Genomic DNA, 13,327 nt, shown 5'->3' on the forward strand with positions numbered 1-13,327 from the left:
GTGAAGTGATTTTCTAAAATGTATGTGTTTTCTAAAACGCTGTGTAGGAGATGTATCATATTTCTTGGACCTGTCCGTGGCTAAATAGTGTTATATGGGTGAGTGCCAAATAAAATAAATAAAACAGCCTTTAGTCGTTCGCGCAGAACTTCTTTAAAATCAGGTATGATTCAGAACTGAAATGTTTGGCTCAGTGTTACCAACGACTGCAGAGCTTATAAAAGGAATATTCAGAAAGAAAACGCTAGTTATTTCATTTACACATTTTTATTCAGCAATTCCGAATGGCGTCGCATCATTACAGTACATCTGTTAGGACAAAGAAGCTGATGAATCTCTCCTCCACGCTGGCGCCGACTTTTAACGTCTGCTGCTTGTGCTGTTGCTGCTGGCGGCTACCAGAGAATCCACCAGTGACGTCACAGTGTCCACAGCCTGAAAAACAGAATTAAATCTGCAGTCTGTCAAATGCTTTGATGCTGCTCTCCATCGCATTCCACGGCGCCCTTAATCTTTTAATAACTGGATATCTACTACGCTCAACATTCTCTACTTTTTTCACTTGGAATGGAGTCCACTGCCACTGACAAATTTCATAGATGATAACAATTTGCCGCACTGGTTCTTATTGTCGAGATTAAACTAACCTTTCATTGTTCACTATTGGCTGTATAACAATATCCAAAGCGTAAAGTTTAATCCGTTAAGCTTTCATACTTTGGCCGCATTCAGCATACTCGTCTATATCGCACAATTTTAGAAGGAGGTGTGTGGCTGTCTGGGTTTTAGAATTACAGGCGTATCACCAGGTATTACGAAAATAACAATTACCAGTACAGTTACAACAGTACGAGAGTACTGTATCTAACGGATTAAGATTTGCAATTGAGACTCGCTACACAGCCGAAGCAATGTATCAGTCAACTAACTAATGTAAAATAAATCGTTTAATCCTAACGAGAACAGCCAGTGCGGAAAACTGATTTCATTCATGACGATTTCTGCTCCATATTCTGCTAATCTTACCTGTCCCACTAATTTTCCACTGTATTTCATCTCATCGCCATATTAAGTGTTCGTAGACGCGTTAGGAATCATCGCTCCAAGACAGTGGCAGTCAACCTGGTCCCTTCCGCTCACTAGTGTGTGTTCCGGCTTTTATGTTGGGTGTCAGGCGATTGGCATTAAAGATATTTTCATTACGTTTTCATAAAATTTTGACATTAGTATTTGGTAAGTAATTATTATCTTATTCTTCATCTTGCTGTAACACTGCTTAATAGATTTTATAAAGTAGTTTCTCTAGTATGCAAATATCAATTACTGTGAACTTCTGGGCTGTTAAAATGTTACTACTAACAGAGATGCATAGGTGGGCAGTAGGTAAGAAAGGTCCGCCCTAATACCTGAACGGTCAGCGCGTTGGAATGCCACGCCTGGGTTCGATTCTCGCCTGGGGTGGAGATTTTCTCCCTTCAGGGACTGTTTAATGTGCTGTTATCATCATCATTTCACCCCCATTGTAGACGCGAAAGTCGCCCAATGTGGCGTCGCACTCCACAAGACTTGCACTTGGCGGCCGAACTTTCCGCATGGGAACTCCCGGCCACTGACGTCACACAATCATTTCTCTGACTAAACTGTTCATTCTTATGGTTAAAGATATCTGTCGACATGTTTCTTGGCTGAAACTACGTTAGTAGTCTAGTGTCCAAGAAAATGAGTAAATTAAATCAGTTGTACTATGTATAGTTTGTTTTTCGTACCCGAGATGTCATCGTGTGTGGCAGTCCCTGAAGACCTACTTCTTAGGAAGACAGGAACAGGATGTACACAACATTGCCACAACAAATTTGAAACTACTTCAAGTCAGCTGGGGGCTTCGGTTTGCAATTAACGGCCGAAAGAGCATGTGGTAACCATGAGATCGTATTTGCTAATATTAACTATATTATTAATCCAGAGTTACACAGTCGTTCAGAAAAGAAATTTTTAAAAGCCAGCCTTTTCTCTCACAGCCACTACTGCAGATTTTCGAAAACATCTTGGTAGCATGTAAAGCGATGTCTGTCGAGCGTAATATAAGCTCTAATATGCACTGACGGAAAAATATTGGAAGATCAAGGTTAATATAGCTGTGAGATAACTAAAACTAAACTAAACTCCTATCGAACAGACCATGAAGGGCCAAAGGTACCGACCGGCCGCCGTGTCATCCTCAGCCCACAGGCGTCACTGGTTGCGGATGTGGAGGGGCATGTGGTCAGCACACCGCTCTCCCGGCCGTATGTCAGTTTCCGAGATCGGAGCCACTGCTGCTCAATCAAGTAGCTCCTGAGTTTGCCTCACAAGGGCTGAGTGCACCCAGCTTGCCAGCAGCGCTCGGCAGACCGGATGGTCACCTATCCAAGTGCTAGTCCAGCCCGACAACGCTTAACTTCGGTGATCTGACGGGAACCGGTGTTACCACTGCGGCAAGGCCGTTGGCTAGGCGTGATATAAGCCACTGCAAAAAAGAAATGCTAGTACAATAATAACCGATGTAGGTGCCAGAATGTTTAATGCAAGCATTCAAACGTGCATGCATCGTGTTGTACAGGTGCCGGATGTCAGTTTGTGCGATGGAGTTCCATGGCTGTTGCACTTGCTTGATGAATTCAGGGACGGTTAGTGGTGTTTGTAGTTGACACTGGTGTTCTCCTCCGATGAATGGCATCACAACAGGTCGAACCACCAGACTGACGTACAGACTGGCAGTCAGAGCGCTTGGGATAACTACGAGAGTCCTACAGCTGCCATACGAAATTGTACTCCGGACCATAATTCCAGCTGCAGGTCCAGACAGGTTGGTTACAGGCTCTCAGCTGGCCTCCTAACCAACACACGGCCTTCACTGGTACCGAGGTAGAAGTGGCTTTCATCGGGAAACACAACAGAATTCCACCTCTCTGCTCCAATGAGTTCTCGCTTGACTCCACTGATGCAGCAGATACTGGTTGTTTGGGGTCTTGGAATGCACACTACAGGGAGTCTGGCTCGGAGATGAAGTAACCGATTTCTAACACGAACTTCCAGCATCCTGGAGTAGCGTGGATCAGCATTTAGTTATCCGTATGTATTGTAACTGTTCATTGCACATTTTCGACATCTTCGGAAATTCCATTTTCGACTATGTTACGCTGATTTGAAAAAGGGGTCTCGGCCTAAAACAAGTCATCGAGTGAAATAACGTATAAATTTGCAGCTTTGGATTGGTTATCTGTTCTGCCGATTTGTAAAAGTTGGTTGTGTCACTGTGGAGGCAACTGCTGCTCAAACTGCACGACCATGCTCCGAACACATCTCGGCTCTTGGTGGTGCCACGTGACCTTCTGAGATTCGTTCTTCTTCCGACCGTACATTCCCGTGACCACTGCTGCCAGCAGTCATGTACAGTGGCCACTTTCCTGCCAAGTCTTTCTGTAATATCGCAGAACGAACATCGATCTTCCCGTAGCCCAGTTACATAATCCTGTTCATAGCCTATGAGGTGTTGACAAAGGCGTCTTTGTCGCCTTAAAGGCATTCTTGACTAACATCAAGTCACCACGTAAAATCCCAGAGGTGATTTTCACGACCGCTACAGTGTGTAATTAAAGCAAACCTGGTTAGCATCCTCGTAGAGGCATTCCTAGAGCCACTTTGATGCCCCTGGCGTGAAATTTGAGTAGACATCATGTATTAGATGAGAAAAACGCCCACAAATAGTTTTATGTCTTGCAACTCATACTGTGTCAGCGTATAAGAGCCTGTTACTAGAAGTAGAAACATATGTATGTATGTATTGAACTGGGGACCTAGAAACGACGGGGAGTTTCGTCCCCGCCTTAGCCCTCAGTGGTACACAACACCAGAACCGGCTGCAGCAGTCCACTCACCCCACAAAAAATGGCTCTAAGCACTATGGACTTAGAACTACCTAAAGCTAACTAACCTAAGGACATCACACACATCGATGCCCGAGGCAGAATTCGAACCTGTGACAGTAGCAGCAGCTCGGTTCCGGATTAAAGCGCCTAGAACTGCTCGGTCACAACAGCTGGCATTACCCCACCGCCGCCCCACACCGAACCCAGGGTTAATGTACGGTTCGACCCCTCCCCCCTCGGGAACGTCTCATTCCAGACGAGTTTAACCCCGATGATTGCGTGCTAGAGTAATTCTGGTGTACGCGTACGTGGAGACTGTTTGCGCAGCAATCACCGACATAGTGTAACTGAGGCGGAATAAGGGTAACCATCCTGAATTCGCCGAGACAGATGGAAAATCGCCTTAAAAACCATCCACAGGCTGGCCAGCACATCCAACCTCGCCACTAATCCGCCGGGCCGATTCGTGCCCGGAAGCGTCACGCCTTCCCGCTCGGGAAGCAGTACGTTAGACCGCACTACTTGCCGGGCGGGCTAACAAATATATATTTACAATAAAATAAAAGTTGCAATATTAATCGGAAAAATACTTGCCATTGCTGAACAGAAAAATGTGAAAAAACAGTTGTAGGCAGTAGCAGTTGTCGACTTACCTTAGTAAAATGGGTCAACTGTAAGAAGCAAATGTTTTGCAATAAACACCTGCTCAACTCTATACAACGAAATTAGCATCTCAAAATTCACCATTAATCCAGCAGGCTGCTATTCTTACCCCTTTGAGTGAGGACACGACCATGTCAAGCTTCGCGTTGCCCACTGCCTGTGCGAGGTCCACCAGCTGGTTCAAGGAGGCGGTGGCGTTGGTCGTCAGCTGGACGATGGCGTCGACGCTGTCTTCGGCCGCGTTGTCGAGCAGGCCGATCACCTGAGCCACGTCGCTGCCGATGCCGTTGGCCAGCGAAGACACAGAGTTCAGAATGCCAGACGAGACGCTGCCGGTCAGGTTCTAGAAAAAGACACGAGAACACACGGATAACTGGGGCCGAGGATTACGACTAAATGATTGGTAATGAGTTACGGAACGTATTCTATTTCCTTCTCGGAATAGAATCTAATTTGAAACGAGTGTTTACTGCAGTTCCTCACGTAAGGCGGTTGATTTAGCAAGCAGCGTTCTCACCTGAAGATGGCCGCTAACGAAGGGCTCAAATATCGTGAAAAGATGATTGCTTTATCCGGCTACGTATTCAACAAGAATATTTTCACTTAATTCGCCGGCAAAGTCTATGTAATGTTGTTACGGTCATGTGCGGGGTGCAGAACCGCATTTTCGTAAGCATAGATTTATTCTTCTTCTATTTTCTTAGCATCTATAGAGAGCTAAACTGGTTAGGGTTAATCTCACCAGTCTGTCGTCTCAGTTACAGATGAGTGACGACAGATTCCTTTGCCTGCAAAGGGGAGTAACAGTAACCGTGAAACCCGGGAGCGGCGTTTGAGAAAATAAATAATATGAAACAAGTACCGACTTCATCCATTAATGTTATAAAGTCTATCGAAACCTGCGTGTAAATACAAGTTCCTGACATAAGATTATTTTTCGATATTTGCTGAATAAAGAATTAAAAATGACGACTATTATCTGGAGTTCAGACAACACTGAAATGCATAATTTCTTTGCTCGGCTGGAAAACACAATATTGCAACAACGTCGGATGTTATAGTTTCAACTTCTCTACTGCAGTTGTAATTTTCGTCACTTTATATGAATTTCGTGTGTTTAAGATGTTGAGGAGAACAGATGTGGAGATCAAACTACAGCTGATATGTGAATCATTTCACATGTGACTGTAGGAGTGGAGTTCTACTTCTTAGATAATAATTTACGCATCTCTTCATTTTTATGTAGATTTAACCACCAAAACTTACTACTCAAATAAATATCAGCTTGTTTCCGTCATATGATTAACCACCAAGACGACATAACCAACTCACTTTTCAGGTAGAGTTGTTATTCCTGTTGGCCTTAGAAAATCAATTCTTATTTAAACAGAGTAGCCTCCTGTGCGTCTATCCATTAGCATCATTAGTGTTTTATGCCACGATAGTCAGAAAACATCACTAGCAGTTCGGCTCAGCGTGTAAGTAAACAAATAACACATTCCGTAAGGACTTAAGTTGTGCCTTTAGAATTCTCCCCTCTGACTCTGACAAGTGCAAACAAGAAATGTACGTTATGCACCGTACACGCTCCCATAAACGGATACAACTGAATAAATCCGAAGGAAATGGGAGTGGTAACGGACTTACTGAACAGTGTGAAACTTTTGACCCAAAAATCATGTTCACTTTCTACGTGAGACTTACCAGCAAAAAGAAAATTAGTGTTCGCCGCGTAGACACCTTAGTGAATATCAGCTGTTATACTCCCATCTTAGTAGGAATCGTCCGAGGAATTAATAACGTAGAAGTTCAAAAAGAAACTAATCTAGATTCGAATCATTTCGACACACGTATAAAGCTGAGACATATTCCATTAAATAAAAAATGTGGCAATGAATGCGAACCATGAAAGGCTGCAGGAGAACACATGTGAGTTTCACAGACTGTTACTGGAAAAGAAAAATGGAATCCGGAGATAATATGCGGGAAATTCTGTCAAATCATTACAACTAACGCTCAGACGCAGATAGTGAACTGAAGACTGCGATCAGGCAACTGACAAGCGAGCAGACAATCGTAAAGCTTGATATGTAGAAAAATGGAAGACAAATTTGACAGATACAAAAAAGGGTGCATACCGACAGCGACAATCCTGTAGCAAGACAAAAGAAACATATCTCCGGGAAATATAAGAAGAGCCTTCGACATGACTATCAAACCATACTTAAATGAGAAGCAACCATAAATCATGAATTTTTGAAGAGAAAATGAGAAACTGTCAGGGAATAAGGACGAAAATTGTGAGATCTTAGCCAGATACTTAGAGAACTTGTTAAATTGCGAAGAACCCTGAAGATAAATGACAAAGAACAATTATAGAACAAAAGTTGAGATCCACGAGACGAAAAAGAAGTACTTAAAATAGCTGCGGAACCTAGAAATAACAAAGTGGCAGCTAGTGCCACAGTCACAGCAAATATTCTGAAAAAGGGTAGTGAAATAACGTTTAGAAGTTCAAAGCAAGAAACGGGAAAAGTCTGTGAATCTGAAGTAATACTCGTTCATTCAAATAATAATTCTTTTCATCCTTCACACACAAAAAGTTGAAGAACATTTTTGGTGAAATAATTGTTTTAGTGGTTTGTCATGAAATGACAAAGTGAAAAATTCTTAATTTCCCGACACTCAGTAGTCCTCGCTCCGGTGGAAATGGTACACCAAACGGAAATCTGTGACGTTCAACAGGGATAAGTTTCGCCGTCGTAAGATGAACTTGAACAATTCTGTATTAGGGGGATTTATATGAAGACGAATGTAATCACTGTTTTCTTCTGAAGTATTATCATATTTCTTAACATTGCTTGAACCTCTACCCGACTCACATAAAAAATATATCATCTTGGCGAAGAGTTCATGGGATGTACTACAAGCGTTAAAAATCACTAACATAAAATCATGTAATCCTCGAAGTAGAGGTATGTGAAAAGGATGTTATTTATGTATATGAAAAAAGTGGCACAAAACACCACATTATGAGTTGTATGTTGCTTCTAAGAAATATTCGCTTGTCACCGGTTGTCAAAAATGTATCTAAGATATGATGTAAGAACATAAAGTGTGTTTCTGAATATCTTCCTTTGCCAAAAACTATGCAATACTACAACAATGTGACATCACGTCTGTTACTTAATTGCTTACCAGAACTCCTTCTACCGCGGTCTCAACTTGGTCTTGGACATCCTCCTGCAAAGAATGAAAGAAAATGTTTTCACTATTGTAATGCCTCTTGTAGATCGTGACCGTCTTTCAGCCACAGTTTATAATCCCACCTGTACGTCAGACACGACGTTAGCAGTCGTGTTAAGGGCGTCCACGAGAAGTTCCTCTCCCGTCTGGATAGCAGTGTTGATAGTATTCTCGATACCCGAGACGACTTCGTGGGTGGCGTTGACCATCGTACCTACGGCCTGTCCAAGCGATCCGAGTACGTCTCCCAGACCGCCGATAAGACCCCACGTGGGGGTCGATGTGCCGATCTGTAAAGTAACAAGAGACAATAAAGTCACTCTCTCCATAACATGCAGAGTGTCTGGAATGCTTTGTCTCCATTAGGACTAACGACAAATCAGGATGGTTGTACCATGAAACAGTGTGTTTTATCTCAACTTTGGTTCCGACTCCTACGTCGATACCACCTAACCGGTTGAACGATAAGCTGAGTGTAAGCAGATATGTACCACCGAAAAAAATGTCGTGTTCTAGTCGGACGATGACTTTGCAAGAAACCAGGCTGCTTGTGTTAATGGACAACCCCGGAGTGTAAGATGAAGTTTGTTTCAACAGACTTCTGGTGGTAGTGAAGGAGTAGCTAAATAGCTTGTCTGTCTCACGTTGCCGTCCGGGGTGGCAGGGCGGTTCTAGGCGCTTCAGTCTGCAACCGCGCGACCGCTACGGTCGCAGGTTCAGGTTCGAATCCTGCCTCGGGCATGGATGTGTGTGTTGTCCTTAGGTTAGTTAGGTTTAAGTAGTTCTAAGTTCTAGGGGACTGATGACCTCAGAAGTTAAGTCCCATAGTGCTCAGAGCCATTTGAACCATTTTTCTTGTCTCACGATATCCTGTCGTGAAAGACTGATAAAAGATTTGCTATCACCTCACAGTCTGGTTAACGGTATGGTCGTACCGTTGCTTATTTCCGATTAGGCAGCCAAATTTTAACAGTGAAAATATCTTCCACAGCTAGATATTAAATAACTTCCTATACTATCAATATTCACTGAAGTACCGTAATAAGCTGGACTTCTTCACACACAGGAAAATGTGATTCGAGGCACTTATAAATGTTTCACTGCTATGGAAGTGGATACAGCTAAGACTCGAAACTCTAATAATTTTGTTTCGGAAATGATGCAGCTAAAAGACTGCGAAACTTTTATATTGGTATTGGATGTGGTGCATTGTGCAACAGCTAAACTTTGCATTTTCGATGCAATTTGTACAGGAAATAAAGTGAGACATAAATATGACTTATGAGGAGAGACTCACATCAACAAAAAAAGTTATGAAACGTCGGCTGAAAAGTCACATAGAAAAAGCATTCTGGCACTCGTACATGGAAAGCAAGGAGGTGATATCGAAGAGTGGAAAAGAATACTTCGGGGAGATACATAAGAAAACAAAGTGAAGAAGGATAGCCAGATGGAGAAGAAGAAGAAAAGGATAAAGAAGAAGAAGATGATGATTACTTCATCAATGTGCCAGTAAAGCGAGAAACACTGCTGATACGGTCTATGCTACATACAGGGTGGTCCATTGATCGTGACCGGGCCAAATATCTCACGAAATAAGCGTCAAACGGAAAAACTACAAAGACGAAACTTGTCTAGCTTGAAGGGAGAAACCAGATGGCACTATGGTTGGTCAACTAGATGGCGCTGCCATAGGTCAAACGGATATTAACTGCGTTTTAAAAAATAGGAACCCCCATTTTTTATTACATATTCGTGTAGTACGTAAAGAAATATGAATGTTTTAGTTGGACCACTTTTTTCGCTTTGTGATAGATGGCGCTGTAATAGTCACAAACATATGGCTCACAATTTTAGACGAACAGTTGGTAACAGGTACGTTTCTTAAATTAAAACACAGAACTTAGATACGTTTGAACATTTTATTTCGATTGTTCCAATGTGATACATGTAACTTTGTGAACTTATCATTTCTGAGAACGCATACTGTTACAGCGTGGTTACTTGTAAATACCACATTAATGCAATAAGTGCTCAAAATGATGTTTAGCCTCAATGCATTTGGTAATACATGTAACGACATTCCTCTCAACAGCGAGTAGTTCGCCTTCCGTAATGTTCGCACATGCACTGACAAGGCGTTGACGCATGTTGTCAGGCGTTGTCGGTGGATCACGATTGCAAATATCCTTCAACTTTCCCCACAGAAAGAAATCCGGGGACGTCAGATCCAGTGAACGTGCGGGCCATGGTATGGTGCTTCGACGACCAAATATGCTATTCAATACCGCTTCCACCGCTATGTGCCGGACATCCATCGTGTTGGAAGTACATCGCCATTCTGTCATGCAGTGAAACATCTTGTAGTGACATCGGCAGAACATTACGTAGGAAATCAGCATACATTGCACCATTTAGATTGCCATCGATAAAATGGGGGGCAATCATCCTTCCTCCCATAATGCCGCACCATACATTAACCCGCCAAGGTCGCTGATGTTCCACTTGTCGCAGCCATCGTGGATTTTCCGTTGTCCAACAGTGCGTATTATGCCGGTTTACGTTACCGCTGTTGGTGAATGACGCTTCGTCGCTAAATAGAACGTGTGCAAAAAATCTGTCATCGTCCCGTAATTTCTCTTGTGCCCAGTGGCAGAACTGTACACAACGTTCAAAGTCGTCGCCATGCAACTCCTGGTGCATAGAAATGTGGTACAGGTGCAATCGATGTTGATGTAGCATTGTCAACACCGACGTTTTTGAGATTCCCGATTCTCGCGCAATTAGTGTGCTACTGATGTGCGGATTAGCCGCGACAGCAGCTAAAACACCTGTTTGGGCATCATCATTTGCTGCAGGTTGTGGTTGACGTTTCACATGTGGCTGAACACTTCCTGTTTCTTTAAATAATGTAACTATCCGGCGAACGGTCCGGACGAATGATGTCGTCCAGAATACCGAGCAGCATACATAGCACACGCCCGCTGGGCATTTTGATCACAATAGCCATACGTGAACACGATATCGACTTTTTCTGCAATTGGTAAACGGTCCATTTTAACACGGGTAATGTATCACGAAGCAAATACCGTCCGCACTGGCGGAATGTTACATGATACCACGTACTTATACATTTGTGACTATTACAGCGCCATCTATCACAAAGCGAAAAAACTGGTCCAACTAAAACATTCATATTTCTTTACGTACTAGAGGAATATGTAATAAAAATTGGGGTTCCTATTTTAAAAAATGGAGTTGATATCTCTTTGACCTATGGCAGCGCCATCTAGCGGGCCAAGCATAGCGCCATCTGGTTTCCTCCTTCAAGGTAGACGAGTTTCGTTCTTTGTAGTTTCTTCGTTTGAGGCTTATTTCGTGAGATATTTGGCCCGGTCACTATCAATGGACCACCCTGTATATTACAGTGTAGATTACAGGGTGCTGATAATGAGACCAACCTCCAGTTATCTTTTCAGTATTGTAGTTTCGTATCTTAAGAGAAGAAACTGAAAGAAACGATATTGGTCCAGTAATGATCACGTGAAACTTCGTAAGTGAACAGACAGCAAAGTGTCATTCTACACATATTGCGAATGTTATGTTGTGCCGTCCGAGCCGAGCACGGTTAAATGGGGAGGTGGTGGTGAGGGGGGAAGGGTCCAGCAATTAGTGTTGCAGCCATTCCTGCTCCTTATTTATGGTATGCCTATTACGATGACAGGTGATTAAAAAGTATTTCTGTTTGCTGATGACGTAAAACCATCTTGGTAAAGCTTAGTAGTTAAGGATGTTGTGTGCAACGCTGGTACTGTTTCAAATAGCGCAGTTCAAACCATATGTTCATGGCTTGTAGCAAATAAGCTAACATTAAATCGCAATAGGACGCAATTTTTACAGTTTCTAACACGCACCTCAACAAAACCTGGCGTCCTAATTACACAGTATAGATGTATGATTAGTGAAAATCAACATTTAAAATTTGTAGGTGTTCAGACTGATAGTAAACTGTCGTGCAATGCCCAAGTTTAGGATTTTGTTCAGAGAATTAATGCTACCATTTCTCTATCAGAATGTATCTCAAGTATGTGATAGTTCGACACTCAAAGTAATCTGCTTATTTTAATTCGCTTATGACGTATGGTACTGTATTTTGGGGTCACTCTTCCTATTCTCAAAGGTTATTTTTGGGTCAGACACAGGCGGTTCGAGCGGTTAGTAGTGTAAGTAGTGTAAGTTCGCGAACATGTTGTCGACTCTTGCTCATTAGTCTTAGTATTCTGAAACTGATTTCTCAATGTATACAGTCTTTAATGTCAGTTTTTGTTAACAATATCAGCTTTCACTCAGCGCATGCTAGGCAGAAATCCAATCTGCATTTGGATCCAGCCTCCTTCACTCTTGAGCATCCATTTTGAATAAAGAATAAAATTCAAAACTCTCGTCAGTAATACTCGTATTTGCGAATCCAAACTGAAGAGTTTCCTCATGGGTAAGTCCTTCTATTCTGTCGAAGAATTCCTTGAAAAATCTAGCTAATTCCTGTGTTACATTGTCGATTGTTTTTGTATAAACTGATAGCTTGTCGTTTTTTTAGGATTCATAAACATTTTATTCGAGCTATTATTACTTTTCTGTTGCAATTAATGTACTCACACGTTCCATGACCATGGAGATTTGCTCATCAGTTTAGTTCTAATTAACTAGAGGCGCAAAATAAAAAAAAAAATAGAAAATAAAAGAATTAAACAGAATCCGCTTCCGCAGTTCAGGGGTCAGTGTGTGTAAGACAGTCACATACAGCAACAACATGTAGGTGCAGGTGTTTTTATTGCTATTTCGTTGGGGAAGACCGGATCTACTCGGTGGGGAAACCGGTTTGGTAATTACATGTGACCTCAGTACCCCAACGGTATACACTATAGGCAGAATGTGCGGTAATGGCTGATCTTCAGGGCAATTCCATACGTGAGTGACTGCACAAAACCCTAAGATAAAAAAGACACAGAGCGTCCGAGGCGCCACAGCCAAGCTCCTAGCTTGCAGTAGGCTCGAGAGTGAAGACTGCACGTACCTGGAGCACAGAGGCCAGAGCGAACAAGATGATCAGTTTGGACGCCATGTCGGTAAATGCTGCTGCTGCTGGTTCTGCTGCTGCTGAGAAGTGCCACTCTGATGCGGAATCAACGCATTTTATACCATTTTTCTTCTGAAAACACAGCTTTGGCATAATGTTGCAACGATACCAAATGTAACTTCTGCAAACAGGTTGCGTCAGGTCATGAAGTTAGTACAGGTGCAGAGGAGGACCTTGAACCAGTGGTGACGAACGTGATGGATGTGACGTTACTTGCAGTTACCACAAGGAACCGGTTGAACTGTAAGTCACAAGGCCACATTGGTGTACTCAGCTGTTCGCCTTACTGGAAATTAGCGTCTCACCGCCGTCCTTATTCACTCATCTCACACTATGAGGCTGTTCTGTAGCACCGTCAGCCCTGATTTTTTAA

General features: G+C 42.7%; 1 protein-coding gene and 1 pseudogene across 1 annotated transcript; both read right to left on the minus strand.

Moving 5' to 3' along the window:
- Positions 1-251: 251 nt before the first annotated feature.
- On the minus strand, positions 252-13,039 carry LOC124544618. The gene is made up of 5 exons (XM_047123218.1): positions 12,892-13,039; positions 7,901-8,107; positions 7,770-7,814; positions 4,681-4,914; positions 252-435 (listed from the first exon to the last, which is right to left on the minus strand). Exons 1-5 carry the CDS (start codon positions 12,937-12,939, stop codon positions 361-363), a joined length of 609 nt encoding a protein of 202 aa, XP_046979174.1. The 5' UTR covers positions 12,940-13,039; the 3' UTR covers positions 252-360.
- On the minus strand, positions 2,371-2,488 carry LOC124546235 (annotated as a pseudogene).
- Positions 13,040-13,327: the final 288 nt, after the last annotated feature.

The sequence above is a fragment of the Schistocerca americana genome, chromosome 8, assembly GCF_021461395.2.
Source record: "Schistocerca americana isolate TAMUIC-IGC-003095 chromosome 8, iqSchAmer2.1, whole genome shotgun sequence".
NCBI lineage: Eukaryota > Metazoa > Arthropoda > Insecta > Orthoptera > Acrididae > Schistocerca > Schistocerca americana.